This window comes from Macrobrachium nipponense, chromosome 2, assembly GCF_015104395.2.
Source record: "Macrobrachium nipponense isolate FS-2020 chromosome 2, ASM1510439v2, whole genome shotgun sequence".
NCBI classification, from domain to species: Eukaryota; Metazoa; Arthropoda; class Malacostraca; order Decapoda; family Palaemonidae; genus Macrobrachium; species Macrobrachium nipponense.
In genome coordinates, this window is record NC_087201.1 from 158,881,821 (window position 1) to 158,901,687 (window position 19,867).

At 40.7% G+C, this 19,867-nt stretch overlaps 1 protein-coding gene across 2 annotated transcripts in view; it reads right to left on the minus strand.

Moving 5' to 3' along the window:
• LOC135221073 (dnaJ homolog subfamily C member 28-like) overlaps nucleotides 1–19,123 on the minus strand; it is a 29,927-nt gene extending 10,804 nt beyond the window's left edge. Inside the window, exons 1-5 of one of the 2 annotated variants that reach the window (XM_064258841.1) lie at nucleotides 19,019–19,123; nucleotides 16,930–17,043; nucleotides 8,029–8,160; nucleotides 6,877–7,041; nucleotides 3,132–3,340 (exon numbers count right to left, since the gene is read on the minus strand). In XM_064258841.1, coding sequence (XP_064114911.1) covers nucleotides 3,132–3,340; nucleotides 6,877–7,041; nucleotides 8,029–8,160; nucleotides 16,930–17,037 — 614 coding nt within the window. In that variant the 5' untranslated portion in view covers nucleotides 17,038–17,043; nucleotides 19,019–19,123. Of the gene's footprint in view, nucleotides 1–3,131; nucleotides 3,341–6,876; nucleotides 7,042–8,028; nucleotides 8,161–16,929; nucleotides 17,044–18,792; nucleotides 18,842–19,018 lie in introns of those variants that run through there. The other variant, XM_064258842.1, reaches the window with a different exon arrangement.
• Nucleotides 19,124–19,867: the final 744 nt, after the last annotated feature.

The window sequence follows — 19,867 nt, forward strand, 5'->3', positions numbered from 1 at the left end:
ATTTATTTTTATTTTATCTTTTATTTGAGACCTCTTTGTATTTTGTTGAATTTCTTTACAATCTTGTGCTATTTCTCTGGTACGATTTCGCGCAGCGACACGAGCTGAGCCCAGAAAAGGGATTTTGACGTAAGGAAAAATCTATTTCTGGGCGATTGGCTCGTGTCGCCAGCGAAATCCCGCCCTACCCTTCCCATCGCCAAGATTGTCTGCTAACTTCAGGATGGCCACCAGAGGCGCAGCAGTCGGCAGCATGGGATGGAGTAGTAGTAGTAGGTGCTGCCCACTCTGTGGGTCGGCTCTCCTCTTGGGGGATTTTGTAGTGGGAGAATTCTATTGGCATTTGGCTCGTGGTAGTGGTCTCACTCGCCATAGTGTTCATACCGACACTCTCTGGGAGGGTGAGCGAGTCAGTTATACTGACCTTTTTCTTTATTTATTTATTCTCTGGTATGTGTTAGTACATTTACCCTAGAAATAATAGATTAAAGGATATTTCGCTGGCGACACGAGCCAATCGCCCAGAAATAGATTTTTCCTTACGTCAAAATCCCTTTTTTTATCTGTTTTACAACTAATAACCCTTTATGGCTGGCTGACTACTAAGGGAAACTTAACTAGTACATAACATTAAAGGTACAGGCAGTCCCCGGGTTACGACAGGTTCGGCTTACGACGTTCCGAGGTAAAGGCGCTTTTCAATTATATTCATCAGAAATTATTTCCAGGGTTACGACGCCTACAAAGCTGATCTGGCAGAACAAATATGACACCAAAAATGCAAAATAATCAATATTTAAAGTTTTTTTTATATAAAATGCAATAGGAATGCAGTTTACATAGTTTTCAATGCACCCAAAGCATTAAAAGTAAGGTTTTCTTAGGATTTTTTGTGATCTGGCTTACGACGATTTTCGGGTTACAACACGTCTCAAGAACGGAACCCCCGTCGTAACCCGGGGACTGCCTGTATTCCATAAGATTTAACTTATGATTAAATTTTAAAATGCTTGAAGTACATAACAAGCAGTTGGAATTAATAACAGACACTGACTTACCCCAGAGAAAAATTTTCTAAATGTTTTAAAAAACCAATAGTTTTCAAATTAAAAAGGTCTTCCTAAATAAATACATTTTAATAACCTACAAGAAATCCAGTGGTAAAAATACCCATACATCTTTCTATGCAGAGCTTGGAACAGGTATTCTTTAATTTACTACTTATACAACAATAACTTTATCAAATACCAGACTTGATATTTTAACATCCTAAATTGTATGAAATAATTTATTGATGTGTGCCCTTGCCAAGCCTAGATATATTTACAAGAAGTGTCTTAAAGTGCAAGCCTTGATGCCTAAACCTTTCAGTAAATGAAGCAAAGATACAAAACCAAATATAAATACAAAATACAAGGTTAAAAATTATACATGATGGGAAAAAGAATTTGCTGACACTCACAAATTGTGAAATGAAGGGGAAAAGTAAATATGGAAAGATATGAAAAATAGAAAAGAATAAAATTATGAAGAGTATGAACAACAATCACTTACTACTTGACTAAGAGACATACAAATACAGAACTATATACAAAGAAACTTAACATAAAAATTATCCTACTTACATGCATATACACAAACTATGGTTAACAGAAAAATTAACATAAACTTATTCCAAAAAATAATACACTTGTCTACTGCTTGCACTACTAATGTACCTTACCAAAGCAATATATAACAAACAAAACATCATAAAAGCAATGGAAAACAGGAAAACTTGTGCTAGCTGAATTGAAACTGCCTATAAGTAGTTCTCTTTGGCTAATCACCACACTTCTTTCCACCATTATCCCTACATTAAGGGGTTGGTTGCTTGATGCGCCTTCTCCACTGCCTTCTATGAAAGTCATCATCCACCACCAAAACTCTTCTCTCCATATATTCCTTCACTTTATCTCGCCATCTAATTCTCTATCTCCCTCTCGATCTTCTTCTTATAACAGGTTCCTCCAATCCCTCTTCACTCTCTCCTCGTCATCTATCCTCAACACATGCCCATACCATCTCAATCGTGACTCTCTTATCACCTTTGTAATCTTTAATAAGCCTGCCCTTCTTATTTCATCATTTTCCAATCTCTCAAGCAGCAACATTCCCATAATCCACATCAACACTCATCTCTGTTCTCTCAAGCTTTGTTTCCTCTTTTCATCTTAAGAGTCCACGTTTTCGATCCACACCTTAACACTGGTCTTATCACTGTACTATAGATCTTGACTTTTAGCTTGATTGGCATTTTCTTATCACATACTACTTCAGCTACCTCTCTCCACTTTCCCCATGCAGCTTTTATCCTACCGTTAATTTCAGCCTCACATCCTCCCTCTTGGGTTAAAGTAGATCCTGAGTATTTAAACTTTTCCATGTTTTATAATCAAGCCTCTTCTTTCTTGTATTACTATTCTGTCTCTATCTTTCCTACTGCTCACTAAAATCAATTCATCTTTATGCCACCCCTCTCTAAAGACTCCTGGTACTCTCCAACCCTTCCCTGTAGGTCTTCCTCATTTTCAGCAGTAACACCAGATCATCAGTGTACAACAACTCCTGCAGCTCTTCATTCCTGATCTCTTCGCTTAACACATCCATGACCAGCAAAAACAAAAGTGGGCTTAATGCTGACCCCTGGTGTAATCCACCTAACACTATAAAGATTTATTAGATTTGCCTATCACATAAGTGAATAAAATGAAATTAAAGGCCTAAAGCTTAAATGACTCACTAATCAAACTATTAAATGATGGAAACCCTAATAAAACAATCAGCTTAGTCTGGAAATCTCTGTGAGCAAATATGCTTGATTAGGGTTGACTTATATGCAGTAAGGTGGAAGCACAGATAATTCTTTCTTGGCCACAGGTCAACCTCACACAGGAATCATCTATGGTAGCCACCAAGAGTTTACATCATGCAAAATATTAGGTTTAATGGTTTGTTGAAGAAAAACAAAAGCACCTACAGTCTGCTCTGCCAAATATATCTTAGGGTTATAGAGTTGCCAGGATACCATAAGCATGATAAAAAAAATAATCCAAGATCTGGAAAAAGTAAAATAGTTTTACTTTACTAACCTGGTGCGTATTTTTTTGGCAGCTTCTCTATCTTTAGCAATTAATGCTGCTTCTGGATAGGATGAGTTATATTTTTTTACTCTATAATCAAGGACATTTTCAGCAGCTCTCCGAGTCTGGTATCGAGTATACTGCCTTTGACGCTGAGCTGGGGTTCCACTTCCAATACCCTCATAGCTTAAATACTGTCTGTGCTGAGGAGCTGTGTGCTGCAAATGTCATAATGGAGCAAGGTTTGAGAATGTTGTAAATTTCCCTAATGATCAACAGAATAACTTGACAAAAGTTAAACCATAACATTAACAGTAAAACCAACACAAACAATTCAATTACAGTGGAACCTCGACATGCGAAAGTCCCAACTTAGGAAAAATTCAAGTTACAAAAGTAAATACGAAGATTTTTTTGCCTCTGCATACGAAAATAATTCGTTACAAAAGGGTGTTACTGTAAAGTCCTGAGATTCGCCTGGACCACCGAGAACAATTTTAAAACCCGCGCGCCGCCAACTGAGTAGACTCGCCACCATCCTCCCGCTCTCCCATTGGTTCCTGATGCTAGTCACTACCATAAGATCCTGCTCTCCTATTGGTCAGCATCATGCCTCTATGTAAAGACGTTCCTTGACCATTTTTTGCGGCAGCGTTATTGTAAACACTGGAATTCGTTCCTTCACATATACGTATTTCGTTTGTTAACGAAAATTCGTGTTAGTGATTTTGCTTTTGTTGTACTGTAAGTTACTTTATCGTGTTGTGTGTGAACTTAATTACTTACATTATTAGCCATGGGTCCCAAGAATGTTGCTGAAGTTCACGGAAAGAAGAGGATGCTTTCTATGGAGAACGAAGATGGAGATAATTAAGAAGTGTTAATGTTTTCTGCCATTTGTTAATGTGTTTCGTAAAGTTTAGTGTTGATGTTTTCTGACATTTTTTAATGTGCTTCATAAAGTTAAGTGTTCATGTTTTCTGCCATTTGTCCTCCTCTGTCGCCACTTTTGGAAATAGCCTCACTCAAAAGGTAAGGATCCACATTTTACTACATACGTACGTATGTACATACAGTATTTCTTGTATACCATGTACACTAATACACTTTATTTACAGGTATGTAGTACATATTAGTAGTGTATATGTAGTTTAAGTTAGATATTGAATGGTCCAAATTGTTGTATTTCATTGTTTATTGGTCAATTTAGCTTTATTACAAAATTTACTGGGGTGCTTTTGTAGGGCTTGGAACGAATTAGGCAATTTACATGTAAAATGTGGTTCAAGATACGAAAAAATCAGGTTACGAAGGCCGCTTCGGAACAGATTAATTTCGTAACATGAGGTACTACTGTACTTGAAAGGACACTAACAATCATTAAGAACTAAATTAACTCCTACAAGTCTTGCAACAAGTTAAAAATCTTAATATTTGCCCTCTATAACCTACAGCTTTACATTAGTTCCAAAGTCATTGCAGTAGTCAATGATGTGGGTAAAAACAGCAAAAGTCCAATTATTTGGCCCATGATTGTCAAGAAAAGATTAAGCGGCAGATTCAAGAAACAGTACCATCCCAAACAACTTCTTTTTATTAAGATGAATTCCAAATTGTTCAGAATAATGAAATGAGGCCAACTTTGCCTGCTCAACTGGATTTGGCTCCTCAGAGAATACCATATAGTCATCTCAGGTGACTGATATTGTAGAGCAAAGTCTTAGCTCCTCCCACAAAACTCAGTAGCTAGTCTCCTGCATATGAGAGAGGTACATTGGATACCTTTTTAAGAAGCTTATATGCTAGCTTTCATCTTCAATGATTGGAAGATATAGAGGCAATAATCTGATAACAAGTGTATGGTGTGACAGGCCTTTGTTTTTACTATTCACAGTTGTCAAATGGTAGGTGAATCATCACCAAATTCTTTTTTTATGCACTGGGTGAGCCAAGCTGTTTTTTTTGTAGTATCAAAATGCCCTCTTAGTAGTGAATAGTTTAATAGGGCAGGGAAGTACAGTGGAGCTAATCCTTATGAAAACTGTAAGTGAATTATTGAAAATATTGAAGCTTGGCACTAATGGGATCATTTCGATGCAGGAGTACAAGATTAACACCTCCATTTATTAAATCAAGAAGCAGAAAGAAACTATGAAAATTCACAGCAGAAAGAAAAAGCAACCCTCTCATGGAATAGGGCAAATAGTGTACAGGCAGTCCCCGGGTTACGACGGTCTCGGCTTACGACGTTCCGAGGTTAAGGCGCTTCTCAATTATATTCATCAGACATTATTTCCAGGGTTACAACGCATGTTCCAGGGTTACAACGCCTACAAAGCTCATCTGGCAGATGAAATATGATATCAAAAATGCAAAATAATCAATATTTGAAGGTTTTTTTGATGAAAAATGCAATAAGAATGCAGTTTACATAGTTTTCAATGCACCCAGAGCATTAAAAGTAAGGTTTTCTTAGCATTTTTTACGATGTTCCGGCTTACAACGCTTTTCGGCTTACAACGCGTCTCAAGAACGGAACCCCCGTCGTAACCCGGGGACTGCCTGTATATATAAATGGCAAATCCAAGTCAGACTACTTGACCAAAACTTGTGACAACCATATTTTATTAGGGCGTTCCTTAAGAACTTTGGCTGGGACTGAGAAAAACTTTGGAAAGCGATTCAGGTGGACCAAAGACTGTTACACTGATTCTGCGAATGCCGAGAATGCGAATATGGGGGGTCCACTGTATGAGCATTTTTAGAGGGTGGTCAAGTACTATGTATTTGCTGATTTTAGCTACTCCTGGGGGGTTGTGATACGCATCCCCCTCAAATACTGGGGGTTGACTACATCTTTAGCACAAAACCTAAAGTTTTTAAGACACTTTGTTCACAAGTTCCTGTGAAATTTTAACAATAAAGATGCCATTTACATGGCTGCTCTGTTATGGATTGATCTTAAGAGTTGACACACGGAAGATCATGGCAAACCTGATGAAAAAGGAAAACAAAGTTAGGTTGAAAAGTACAGAAGGCATCAAAGAAAAGGGGTGCAATGTAATACCAGGAGAGGTATGACCTCATTAGATGGTGGGGGTTAAAACACGCAAAAAGGGTCACTTAAAAAAATGAAACAAAAAAACTGAATAGTATAGAGAAAAGCTAATACAGTACTATCTAGAAAAAGTGCCAGCAAGTACACCAGCTAAAAGTGGTCAGTGAAAACTGCTGAGTGGAATACAGAGGCATTATGCAATGTAACATCCAGGAAGGGTTAAAAAGAAAGAGACATGACACTGTAATCAGAAAGTACAAAAGGCGCCTGAAAAATAATCAAGCTACACATGACAAGTGAAGCTCCTTGCTAGATGTAACACTGGAAGCCATGAGGCACAGCACAGCAGTGCCAGCTGGCAGATAATTTTCTTTGAACCAGGAATGAAGCATCTAGGATTAATCATGACCACAAATGTAGGCTAATTATATAAGAAATAAGTTTGTTGCAAATCACATGAATATTTACTAGAATCTACCTTGGACATCATTCAACTTCAAGAGTCTGAGCTTTCCACAAATTTCTGTTAAATAACTCTGAAACTACTGCACATAGATCTCATTCTGTGCTAGAATTTTATACACAACATACCATATAGTATCTCTAAGTGATATGTGCTGACATGAAACTGATAACCATGTGTGCCATGCACATAATTTAATGTTCTCTGTGTTCGTAAACATCTGTAGTACCTACCTCTATATCAAATTCCTTATGTTCTTCCTTCTCTTGCTCATATTCTTCTACTATCTTGTTTTTCATTTTCTGCTCATAATATAAACCAAATTCTCCTTCACATTTATTTGCATTGTGTCTTTCACTGCTGAATTTTTCCATCAATCTTCTGTAAGAATTCTCTATCTGTAAAAATTAAAATAAAGGGTATTATTTCCATCCTTTCGTGATTATTGTTTTTGTGCTTCTGTAGTTTTGAAACAATAACTAACAATTAACAGTATTTCTCAAGCAAAATAGAATCATTCTATTTTACACACAACCCCTTGAAATCAACAGTTTATTCCATAGTAAACCAATCAGTCATATTGAGCCATGTTAGCAGTCTCAAATGTCTGTAGATACACATCTTTTGTACATACTATTGCAAACATAAGAAGAATGAGTGACCATTCATACATGCACTCCCTGGGCCCATCTGTTTTAGGAGAATCTCCCCACCTCCTTGCTTTTGCTTTTCATATTTTACAATACTCTAAACACAAACTGCCACTAAATGGGAACTAGATACAGACATGTTTACGATATGAATACAGGAAAGGATTTAAATATAGTTAAAATAATCATCATAAAAAAATGGCTGAAAAAATACAGTACTACGTACCTACATCTAACAAAACACATGAGAAAAACAAACAAGTGACTCCTTAGAGAAAACAGGTGTACTTACAGAACCTGGCAATGCACCTACAAGGTAATGGCAGAGCATACAATTGGTGGAGGAAAAAAACCCCTACTAATGCTAATTTCTATCTAGATAAATTATAAAATAAAAATAAAAAATCACCAAAAGCATAAGTGAGGAAACCCAGTTAGAAATTAGGAAAAACATTCATTATGAAGAAAATGAGCATAGGAATCATGAAGTCCAAGGAGGAAAACTGATGGACATTTTTGGCAAAGCATACACAAAGAAAATGATGACTTGCTGCCACCAATAAAGCTGAGGGACCAGGCAGAAGTACTATGCTTGTTGGAAAGTATCTGAGGATTGTAAAACACACAAAACAGGCTATTGAAAACTAATGAGTCTGTCATAAAACAAACGTTGCACTGTCAATTTTTCCATGAATACCTCATGAGATGAATACAGTACCAGCATTACAAAATTACCATTTGAAATTTAGAGCCATCTGCTTGTTTATTTCCACTATCTGGGTGATACTTCTTCGCTAACTTGATAAACGCATTACGTACTGTTTCCTGATCACTACCAATTGGCACACCCAAGGCCTCATAATATTGCTGTGGAGTAAAAGTAAAACATCATTAGACCAATATTTTGAAGGGAAAAACTTGACTTTATGGGAAATTCAGATAAATTTTAATACTACAGTAATATAAATTTTGGCATCCAAATAAAATTAAAAAAAAAAAAAAATATACCATAAAAGACAATTGCCCATTTCCCCTTATAGCTAAATACTGCTCTGTGTATGGTCATATATGGTACCTTGACAATTAGAAACATATTCATCTTTTGTCATACACTTTACAGTACAATATTTATTTTCCTTATCTTTATTTCCTTCATTAGATGCATTCATTTACTCATTGTGTTTTCCTAAAGTCTTCAACACATCCATATTTTCTAGTGTTTTCTCCCTGTCAATGAATTACCCCCTTCATTAAGTAGCCAATTAATATTTTTTTTTCTTACCATGTAATGTTTTTCCCTAAAATGAGTGGCTTCTAAAGGAGGTGACTTTCAAGTTCTCGACAAGTCTCTCTGAGAGGAGACTGCTAGCCCCATCCTCTTTTTTACCCTGGTTGTGATCCATCAGTCAATTAATCCCCAACTATGTATGTCATTGCTAAAATTAATAGGGTACACAAGATTTTTCAGGAGACTAGCCAATTGTTAAATATCCCCCTCCCCGACCCAACAAAAGGGGATACATCATGGGTCTCTCATTGGCAGCAACAGGTCAAGAACCAATGAGCCATAAAGATAAACTGAAGCACCGTAATCAACATATACTATCCATTCTACCATTTGAATTAACATTTTTGTGCTATTTTCATATACTATCTGTTTTTTTCTGCATGTACAATTATTATTGTCATTATACAGAAGTTCAATCAGATCTCTACATCATATTTCTAAACTCTTTCAACTGGTCTGAAGGATTACAAATAAGGCATAAATTACAGCAAGGTAAAGATAAAGCCAGGGAAACAAACAAAAAGTAAAACAGAAAGTAAAGATGCTGGAGGTCAATGGAATACTACCAAAATTCTTTAGTACCATGTACATAAAGGATGCCTCAAAAGGCACACTAGTTCCACATCATATCAACAGAGAATAAAATTATCATATGAATAGAGAATAAAATTTATTCTAATTAGTAAAAATGCACGATCTTAGAACAGCATTTAACCTATTTATTTCATCAACATCAAATGGTTTCCCCTAACAGTGGGTGACTTCCAAGGAAAGACATGCCAGTGAATAATCACTGCCACATTCATACTTTACCTGCTGAAATATCAATGAACGCCCATACAGGAAAACTCCACTTCATACACCTACACAAAGGGCTCACCTTAATCATGCTGAACCCCATAAACACTACATCATTCACCTACACAGTAACTTATATGGACTCCGTTGCCTCTTAAGTGTTTAGGTCATTCCTTTTTAATGCCTTTTTCATACCATTTAAGTAACCACTCTATTGTCATATTTGCATAAAAATCCTATTCAGTACAGCAATCAGTATGTCAAGAATAATTCTTCTAATTCTAGCATTAACAACATAACTGGCAGAAAAATGATATTGTTAAACTACAATAAAGTTTTGTACATACTTACCTGGCAGATATATACTTAGCTATAGTCTCCGACGTTCCCGACAGAATTTCAAATCTCGCGGCACACGCGACAGGTAGGTCAGGTGGTCTACCTTACCCGCCGCTGGGTGGCGGATGTACGAACCACTCCCGTAAGCTTGTCAGATTTTTCTCTTCCACCTGTCTCCTGAGGGGAGGCTGGGTGGGCCATTAATCGTATATATCTGCCAGGTAAGTATGTACAAAACTTTATTGTAGTTTAACAATATCATTTTTGTACATGAACTTCCCTGACAGATATATACTTAGCTGATTGGCACCCTTGGTGGAGGGTAAGAGACAGCTCAATAATACAGGTAAGACGGGAAACAACTAATGTTGTAGGATATAAAAACCTTGGTTCTCACCTTTTCAGGATGAAGACTTCATAGATACTATCTCTGAGTCTGCATTGCCTGGAGAGCTACAGCTAGGACGTGACCTGATGCTGAAAGACTCTCGGATCTACCACTGGGATATGTGATCCCCTATTGTGGTAGAATCCAAGTCGGATGCTGTTAGAGGGACCTTGTCCGCTTACCTAACAGATCCTTACCACTACACCTCTGCAAGGAGCCAAAACCCACCAGACCACCTAACCAAAATACAAAGGGTTAATATTACGACAAAAAGAGGTGCTCCTGCAACCAAACTCTTTCAGACAACCAAAAAACAACAATATAAAATATAGGGTAACATATAAAAATTTACACAGGATAAGTTTCAGCTCCCTGCCCCAGCACCGAATCCGCCGATACGAAAGGACCCAAGGCGAAGCATTTATCATATGTGATTTGTTACATCACGTAGGTAGTGGTTTGCGAAAACCGATTGGCATCTCCAAAAGTCGCCTCCATCAAGTTCCGCACAGACATATTTTTTCTGAATGCAAGCGAAGTTGCGATGGCTCTCACCTCGAGGCTTTCACTTTCAGTAGGTCTAACTGATCTTCCTTACAGGCAACATGTGCCTCTGTAATAAGGCTTCTCAGAAAAAAGGAAAGAGCATTCTTCGACATGGGCCGAGTGGGGTCCTTTACGGAGCACCAAAGTACATCTTGAATTAGCCTTAAGTTGTTCCTTCCTCTTAAGGAAATACTTCATAATTCTCAATAGGGCAAAGAGTTCTTTCAGGCTCTTCCCCTACTAGAAAAGATAAACTACGAACTTCAAAGCTCCTGGGCCAAGGGCGTGATGGGTTCTCATTTCTTTGCAAGGAAACTTGAAAGAAACGAACATACCATAGAATCTTCCTTAAACCCTACATTGCCCTCAATAGCTTGGAGCTCACTCACTCTTTTAGCTGTAGCTAGGGCCAAAAGGAAGAAGCTAGCCTTCTTCGTCAAGTCCTTGAAAGAGGCTAAGCCAGGAGGTTCGAATCTAGACGATCCAAGGAATTGTAGGACTACGTCTAGATTCCAGTTCGGCACGACATGAGGACGCTTAATGGTTTCAAATGATCTAATAAGATCATGCAGGTCCTTATCATCGGATATATTTAAGCCTCTATGCCGAAATACCGCCGCCAACATACTGCGGTATCCCTTAATAGTTGACACAACCAGATGACATTCTTCTTTGAGGAAAATAAGGAAATCCGCAATTTGGGTCACAGAGGTACTGGAAGAGGAAATGTTCTTCCTCTTGCACCAACGTCTGAAGACATCCCACTTTGACTGGTATACACGCAAGGTGGAAGGTCTCCTCGCTCTTGCGATTGCTTTAGCAGCTGCTGCTGAAAAGCCTTTCGCTCTGACGAAACTTTGGACAGTCTGAAACCAGTCAGACTGAGAGCGAGGAGATTTTGTGGTACCTGTCGAAGTGGGGTTGTCTGAGTAGATCGCTCCTTAGCGGGAGCGATCTTGGAAGGTCCACCAACCATTCCAGTACCTCTGTGAACCATTCTTGGGCCGGCCAAAAGGGAGCGATTAAGGTCATTCTCGTTGAATCGGACTCTACGAACTTCTTGATAGTTAGCCCCAGGATCTTGAAGGGGGGAAACGCGTAGACGTCGAGTCCGTTCCAGTCTAGAAGAAGAGCATCTATTGCTACTGCCTCTGGATCCGATATCGGAGAGCAGTAAGGATCCAGCTCTTGTTCTTTGACGTGGCAAGAGGTCTATGTGTGGCCTGCCCCATAACTTCCACAGGCTCTGGCATACATCCAGATGAAGGGTCCACTCTGTGGAAGGACCTGATCTTTCCTGCTGAGGAGATCTGCTCTTACATTCCTTTCTCCCTGCACGAACCTGGTGAGAAGCTTGATTCCTCTTTCTTCTGCCCACAGAAGAAGGTCTCTGCTGCGTCTCGTACAGGGAGAAGGAATGCGTCCCCCCCTGTTTCCTGATGTATGCCAGAGCTGTAGTGTTGTCCGCGTTGACCTGCACTACCGATCTTCTGACTTTGGGCTCGAAAGCCTTCAGAGCCAACCACACAGCCATCAACTCCTTTCTGTTGATGTGCCAGGCTACCTGGTCCCCCACCCAGGTACCTGACACTTCGTTGGTTCCCAGAGTTGCACCCCACCCCATGTCCGACGCGTCGGAGAACAACACCAGGTTGGGGGTCTGTGATTGAAGAGACAGTCCTTCGCAAAGAGGTTGGGATCTGTCCACCATAAGAGATGTTTCTTGATGTCCTGGGATAACGACAGGGAGAACGTCAAATCCTGAGAACGACGACTCCATTCCGATGAAAGAAAGAATTGGAGCGGTCTCAGGTGCAACCTTCCTAGGGAAACGAATTGCTCCAGAGAGGAGAGTGTCCCCAGCAGACTCATCCACTCCCTCACTGTGCATACTTCTTTCCCTAAGAAGGTTGTTACTCTCTCGAATCCTCGGGCTATCCTTTCCTGCGAGGGAAAAGCCCGAAAACTCAGAGAGTTCATCTGTATCCCGAGATACACACACTCTTGCTCGGGAATTAGTGATGACTTCTTGAAATTGAACGAGAAGTCCCAAAGCCTTCGTCAATTCTAAAGTTACTTGTAAGTCCTTCAAACAACGATCTTCTGAATTGGCCCTTATTAGCCAATCGTCGAGGTACATGGATATCCTCACCCTTTCAAATGAAGCCATTGAGCCACCATTCCTCAAAATCCCCCCGTGAACACTTGAGGGCCGTCGAGGAGGCCGAAACACAGAGCCCTGAAACTGAAAAATTTTTCCCCCCCATCATGAATCTGAGAAACTTCCTCGAGGAAGGATGGATCGGTACGTGGAAGTAAGCGTCCTGAAAATCCAAGGAAACCATCCAGTCCCCTGGACGAAGCGCTGCCAGCACTGATGAAGGCGTTTCCATCGTGAACTTCTTCTTTTCTACGAAGAAGTTCAGGGCGCTTACATCCAACACCGGTCTCCATCCCCCTGAGGACTTCGGAACTAGGAAAAGGCGGTTGTAGAAGCCCGATGAATGATGGTCTGGTCATAGTTCGATAGCCCCCTTCTCCAGCATCTGATCTACTGCTAGATGGAGAGCTTGATTCATGATGGGGTCTCTGTACCTGGCCGTCAGTTCCCTTGGGATGGTCGTCAAGGGAGGTCTTTCGACGAAAGGGATGAGGTAAACCTCTCCTCAAAATAGAAAGGGTCCAAGGATCCGCCCCTTTTTGGGCCCAGACTCTGCAAACTCTAAGAGTCTGGCGCCCACCGTTGTTTGAAGGACTTGCAAGTTATTTGGGGGCTTTAACAGACTTGGCGAAAGTCTTACCCTTCTTGAAGGTCTACGACCTCTAAACGTAGAGGTTCTTGATGAAGATGCCCCTCGAAAGGGTTCTCGAAACACTTGCCTTTTCCTTCTTAGCCTTGGTAGGAAAGGAAGGGCGAGGTTTTCTTGCCGACTGTGCCAAAAGGTCCTGGGTGGCTTTGGCCGAAAGTGACCTCGAAATGTCCTGCACTCGATGTTTCGGGAACAACTGAGTAGACAGAGGAGCAAACAGCAAAGAAGACCTCTGAGCATGGGAGACCGACTTCGTTAAGAAGGAACAGTAAACCGACCTCTTCTTCACGATGCCGGCCCCATAAAGGGAGGCGATTTCACTCGCTCCGTCTCTTACTGACTTGTCCATACATGACAAAACACACATAAGATCATCTGGTGAAATTGACTCTGGCACTTCAATTTTCTTGGCTAGGACTCCCAACGACCAATCAAGGAAGTTAAATACTTCTAGCACTCTAAACATACCTTTGAGCAAATGATCCAATTCGTTCATTGCCCAAGTCGTCTTAGCAGAGTTAAGGGCAGTTCTCCTTGTCGAATCTACCAGTGCCGAAAAATCCGAATCAGCCGAAGACGGTAGACCCAATCCTAAGGGCTCTCCTGTTTCGTACCAGAAACCAGCGCGTCCTGATAACTTCGAAGGAGGAAAAGCGAACATCGTTTCCCCGCTTCTTCTTTGGAAGCCATCCAGGAACCAAAACTCCTCAGTGCCTTCTTCATAGAAAGAGTTGGCTTCATCCTCACACAATGCAGAACTCTTCGCTGTCTTCGCCGTTGAAAAAAGTGAGTGAGGAGAAGGAGGAGCCGTAGGCGTAAGGGAATCCCAAAAACTTGTAAAAGTAGCTCTGTAAGCTTCTTGTAAGAAGAGACAGCAGCCAGAAGTGTTCGGTTCCTCATCCGAACCTTCTAGGACGTCTTGTCGAGCGAGCGCGGAAGATCCTTAGGTGACGAAGGGATCCTAGCAGGAGTTGAGCGAGAGGTTGGAGAACGCCCTCTCTTAGAAGAGTTCACATCCACTGGAGAACGATGAGAAGATCTGGGAAGTATACGATGAGACTCCCTCTTCGAGGTATACGGAATCTCAGCCGAAGGAGAGGTAGGGCTCCTACTCCGAGAATTCTCGGAAACATCCGCAGGGCGCTTACGAGAGGCGAGCGCCTACTATACTCTATGCACCTATCCTGGGGCGAGCGGCTGCCCAGGAGGGAAAGAGGCGACTTATCGAGAGCAAGAGCGCTTGCGCGGTCTCTCCATTACCGGTTTCCCAGTTGCGTACGATCAACGGAAGTTCGACTGGAAGGCGAAATGCGCCTACTAGGAGAAGGCTGCTTGCGAGAACTCTTGACTTCTAACAAGAGGGTAACATTCAGGAGAAGGTCGCTTCAAAACTAAACGAGCGCCTACTTGGAGAAGGGCGCTTCCGGGATTCCTGGTGCCTACCTAAGAGACAAACGGTCAGGAGAAGTGCGCCTAGAAGCGGGAGAGCGCCTACACGGAGAAGGGCGCTTGAAAGACTCTTGTTGTCTGCCCTTAGGAGAATAATCGGAGTATGACGCCTTAAAGAGACGAGCGCCTACTAGGAGAGCTATGTGCAGTAGGCTCTTGGCGCCTACCTTGCGGGGAGCGGCTAACAGTAGGCCGTCTATCATGCACAACGACTCTACCAGACTCTAGATGCCTGTCAGGAGAGAAGTCACGATCCGATACTCGAGGAGAGTGACATCTGGAAGAAGAACGCCTTACTTGCTATTAAGGGCGCCTTCTATAAGCTTGAGGGCTGCCTGATGGAGAAGTCTCACGCGAGGGAGTTGAAGAAATCGCGTGATGAGCAGGTGCAGTGCGCTTACCGGAAGCGGGAATCCATCTGGAGAAAAAACTTCTTTCTCCATAGAGCGTCCTACCGATGTTTGGCGCCTTGAAATTGAAAGAGAGCCAGGCGAGCGAGCGCGCTCACGCGAGTGAGGGCGCTCCCGCGAGCGAGGGCGCTCACGCGAGCCCCCACCTTCATACGAAACCTCCCCATATGAAGGAGAACGATCCTCCGAAGAGCGCGGCGCCTAGATCTCTTGATCGGAAGAGAAACGTCCTTCTTCCTACGTGATCTAACTGCTAGAGAGTCTGCTAGCGCCGTGATCTGAGCTTGAAGTCCCGCGAGTACTCTCGTAGGGAGAATCTTCTAATTCTTCCTCGGAAGCAGGCGCCGAGCGCGGAGCGCGAGAAGAAGAACGATCACAGGATTTCTTGTGTTTCTTCGCCTCCACCGACGATTCTTCCGGGAAAACCTCCGGACTAGAAGCCAAAGGACTGCAGGGAGCCTTCCAAGCCCTCTTCAACGGGCGCGACGCATCCGGGGAGTTCCAACCTCTCTTCGAGAGGGAGACGACGAAGAGGAGAAGCATTGGCGTAGGAGCTCCTTCTTGTAGCGATCCGAGGCAGCCTGGGAGCGTACTTCAGGATCTGCCGAGGGGACGCCTGACCGGTGGGGGCTCTCCCTAGCCCTCCTGCGGCTTTCGACTTTCCTACTCCACTGGAACTGGGAGTCTGGAAGAGGTCTAGGCCTAGAGGCACTAAGGAGCCGTGTCAGACGCACCCTCCACAACACTGGGACACTGCACTGATCACTAACACTCTCCTTACCTTCCAACTGACGAATCTTCTGATCCAACAGAATAGAACGATTCTTGGCTTTCAGAGCTGCCGCCTCCGAAGGCGAATCTCCGGCTTCGGTGCGGGGAGCCGGGGCTGCCACTTGGGAAGAAGGTTCTAATTCTACGTTAGTACTATTAGGATCCACATCCAACTCACTCATTCTAGATCTGCTAGAACTTCTAGAGGAAGCCTTACGCACTCTATCACGTTCCAACTTCCTAACATAAGAAGAGAGCCTTATATTCTTCTTCATTCAATCCCTTACATTCACTAACAAGGTTAGCAAACGCACAATCATTCCCCCTGCATTTCATGCAAACCGTGTGGGGGTCTACGAAGCTTTCGGCAACCTCACCTTACATCCTTCATTCACGCAAACCCTAAACAACACCGAAGTTTTAACTACCGATTCTAGATCAGACATCGTTAAAGAAAATCAAACTCAAAATCAAACCGGTCCACAATCAGCGTATGCCAAGCCAAACAAAGCGAATACGTCACCAAAAGAAGTCCAAATTAACTCCAGGCAAGCGAGAATCGAAAAACTATCGAGAGGAACCGACAACAGTTGTTATCGTTCCCGCGACAGAGAAAAATCTGACAAGCTTACTGGAGTGGTTCGTACATCGCCACCCAGCGGCGGGTAAGGTAGACCACCTGACCTACCTGTCGCGTGTGCCGCGAGATTTGAAATTCTGTCGGGAACGTCGGAGACTATAGCTAAGTATATATCTGTCAGGGAAGTTCATGTACAAAAATACAAGCAACGTCTTATAAACTAAACCACTCCAAAAAGAAAAGACATAAAACCTTACTGCATATGGATTCACGTTTGAATGTAATGACCTCCTTGCTGTCAAATACTGATAATACCTGAGAGGAGCTGTCTGAACAACCAGTGATTTCCCTCTCAGTGCAAGCATGGTAACCTATTTGAAAGAAATAAATATTAGAGTTTTACATGCTGTACTCATATTACCTACCTATACAAAATTTACAGTGTGAGTACAGTAGCTCCATCAGTTTGTGTATCAAATTATTCATTGACTTTATCTTAAACCATGAATGAGCATACATTCTTTCACAAGCTAAACACTAAACATCTGAAAAGAAATTTATACATTATATATATATATATATGATAATATATATATATAATATATATATATATATACTTAATATATATATATAGGTATATATATATATAGATATATATAATATATATAATAATAAATATATAAATATATATATATATATATATATATATATATATATAACTTGATCATTAAGTATATAAAACGTGATGCTATGTATAAATAAAGGTTTTTTGCCACGAAGGAAAAAATGAAAAATGAAAAAGCGAGATAGCCAAGTACTTTCGGTCCTGTTTGGACCCTTTACTCAGTAAAGGGTCCGAACAGGACCGAAAGTACTTGGCTATCCCGCTTTTTCATTTTTTCCTTCGTGGCAAAAAACCTTTATTTATATATTACATATATATATATATATATATATATATATATATATATATATATATATATATAATATATATATATATAATTCCAATAATGAACTATTATTACAATTAACATTTTTTCATTTTAAAATAAATTTCATATTTCTAACTTACAAATCTGTAAATTTGAAAATTAGTAATGAACTTTCCTATGATAAGGGGGGATCAGACCTAAGCTCCTGAAAGCTCTTAATCCATTGCCCACACCTCACATTGACTTACAGCCCATTTTGAGGTCCATGAAATTGTTCCCTGGTTTTTGTTCCAAAGATTATGCCGAATGGGGCATCTTCCCAAGAGCAAAGGTTCAGCTTCAAACAGCAAAGGCCTACCTAATAAAGATGCCATCAGTGCTGTTTCACCTCCACGACCCTTGTTAGTGCTTTACCTGCCAGGAGGGTGGAGTCCAAGGGGGGGTGGGGGGTGAAACCCTTCTTAATGGTATGACCCAGAGACTCCGGTTATGTTACTAAGTCAAGAAGCAGGAGGTACGGGTATCAGGTTACATTAATTTATTGGGCTAGGTAGGAATATTAGATTAGGATGGATTCACCTACATACGCTATTAGGAATATTAGGCCGGATTCCCCTATCTAAGCTATTAAACTATACTCTGTTTTTTTTCATCTGTCCATCTGCCTGTGGTGTTTTTGTATGGTAACACTGCGTCCGGGCTTTAGATAGTTACATTCAGCTTACATTCAACGATTATAATAATATCCTATTTCGAATATTAACGGTATAATTCGCATACAGTAAATTTTTAAAACACTTTCCAGTTGCAAATGTACACCCAAATATCCTTTTATTTACCTAAAACTTACACATAGCGTAACTAGCCCTATCTAAAGCCCGGGACGCAGTGTTACCATACAAAAACACCACAGGCGGATGGACACATGAAAAAAAAGAGAGTATAGGTACTAGGTACCTAATTTTTGTTGGCTACCAAGCTAGGTACCACTCAACCTAGGTTAGTAACTATTCTACTGTGGTCCCCCATTTTTGGCATACTAGTACCTACTATCCTATACCTAAACATGGTACCTATCTCCGGAGGAATTAGGCTAGCTACCTAGTTGTTTTTCGTCAGTATCACATACAAAAATAATCAGAAATCTATATTTCACATTTATTGTACAGATTTGTAAGAAGGTAGTACCTAGGTAGTAGTAGCTACCTGGGTAATCATTAGGTACTACCGTCCAGCCCCGTCCTCTTTCCTATGCAACTAGGTAGCTACAAATGAAGTTATGATTACGCAATGACATGCCTCACGATTTCTATGTATTTGCCTATTAAAGGTTCCCAATTCATTAAGTAAGGAAGATTTGCATCATAACTGTACAGTTCGTATTACTAATTACTCAAACACACTTGATTATTACCAGGTTCAGTTCCAAGTTGAGGCTTTTAGCCTGTTTCCAGGTGATTATAGGTCAGGTTAAGGTTCAGGCTGTGACTTCGCCTTTGCAACGGCGCCTCAGTTGCTCGTGTGTGTGTGTGTGTGTGTGTGTGTTTAGTTTGGAGGATCTCCGTCTTGTATTTTCTCCTTCTTTTCCTAATTATATAATATGGGATTTCATTTTGCTCTTCAGTTTTACTTACGCAGCTTAAAAACTTTCCAACTATTCCACTTTTGTTCAACCACTTCACTTCTTTGTTTGTTGTATTCCTAGCAAAATAGAATTTAAACAAACGAATTAGATATACTTTCAAATAAACTGCAGGTGACACTTCTTTCTGTGAGTCTGCTTTTTATATTCAATATGTATTAGTTCTTGCTCTAGCTGAAACAAAAAACTAGTTATGCAAAAGTGTTGTATTCACCCTTCTTTAATTCCTCTTTTCCATGTCTTGCATATTTCTAACACACTTTATTTCCCAACTCTTTTTTTTCTACTTACCATTATCCCAGTGACTAGTTTTTTTTTTATTTACCTTATTTCCATCTTTGTCCTATCTTTCATTTGTCTTGTATTCAGGTTACCTCTTGCATGTACTTTATTATCAGTTTCAGCCACTTCTCTTCTTTTTCTTATACGTCCCCGATTACATTTTTCATTATTTCTTTTTTTTTTTTTGTATGTTATATTACAGCTTTATTCACTAAACATCTTCATAGACGATGTATCTGTTTCTACTCTAAGAATGACAATAACAGTACTTTTTGTGGCACTTAGTATTTTCATACATAGGTACTCCATTTTCTTTTATTCTTTGCCACATTTCAATTT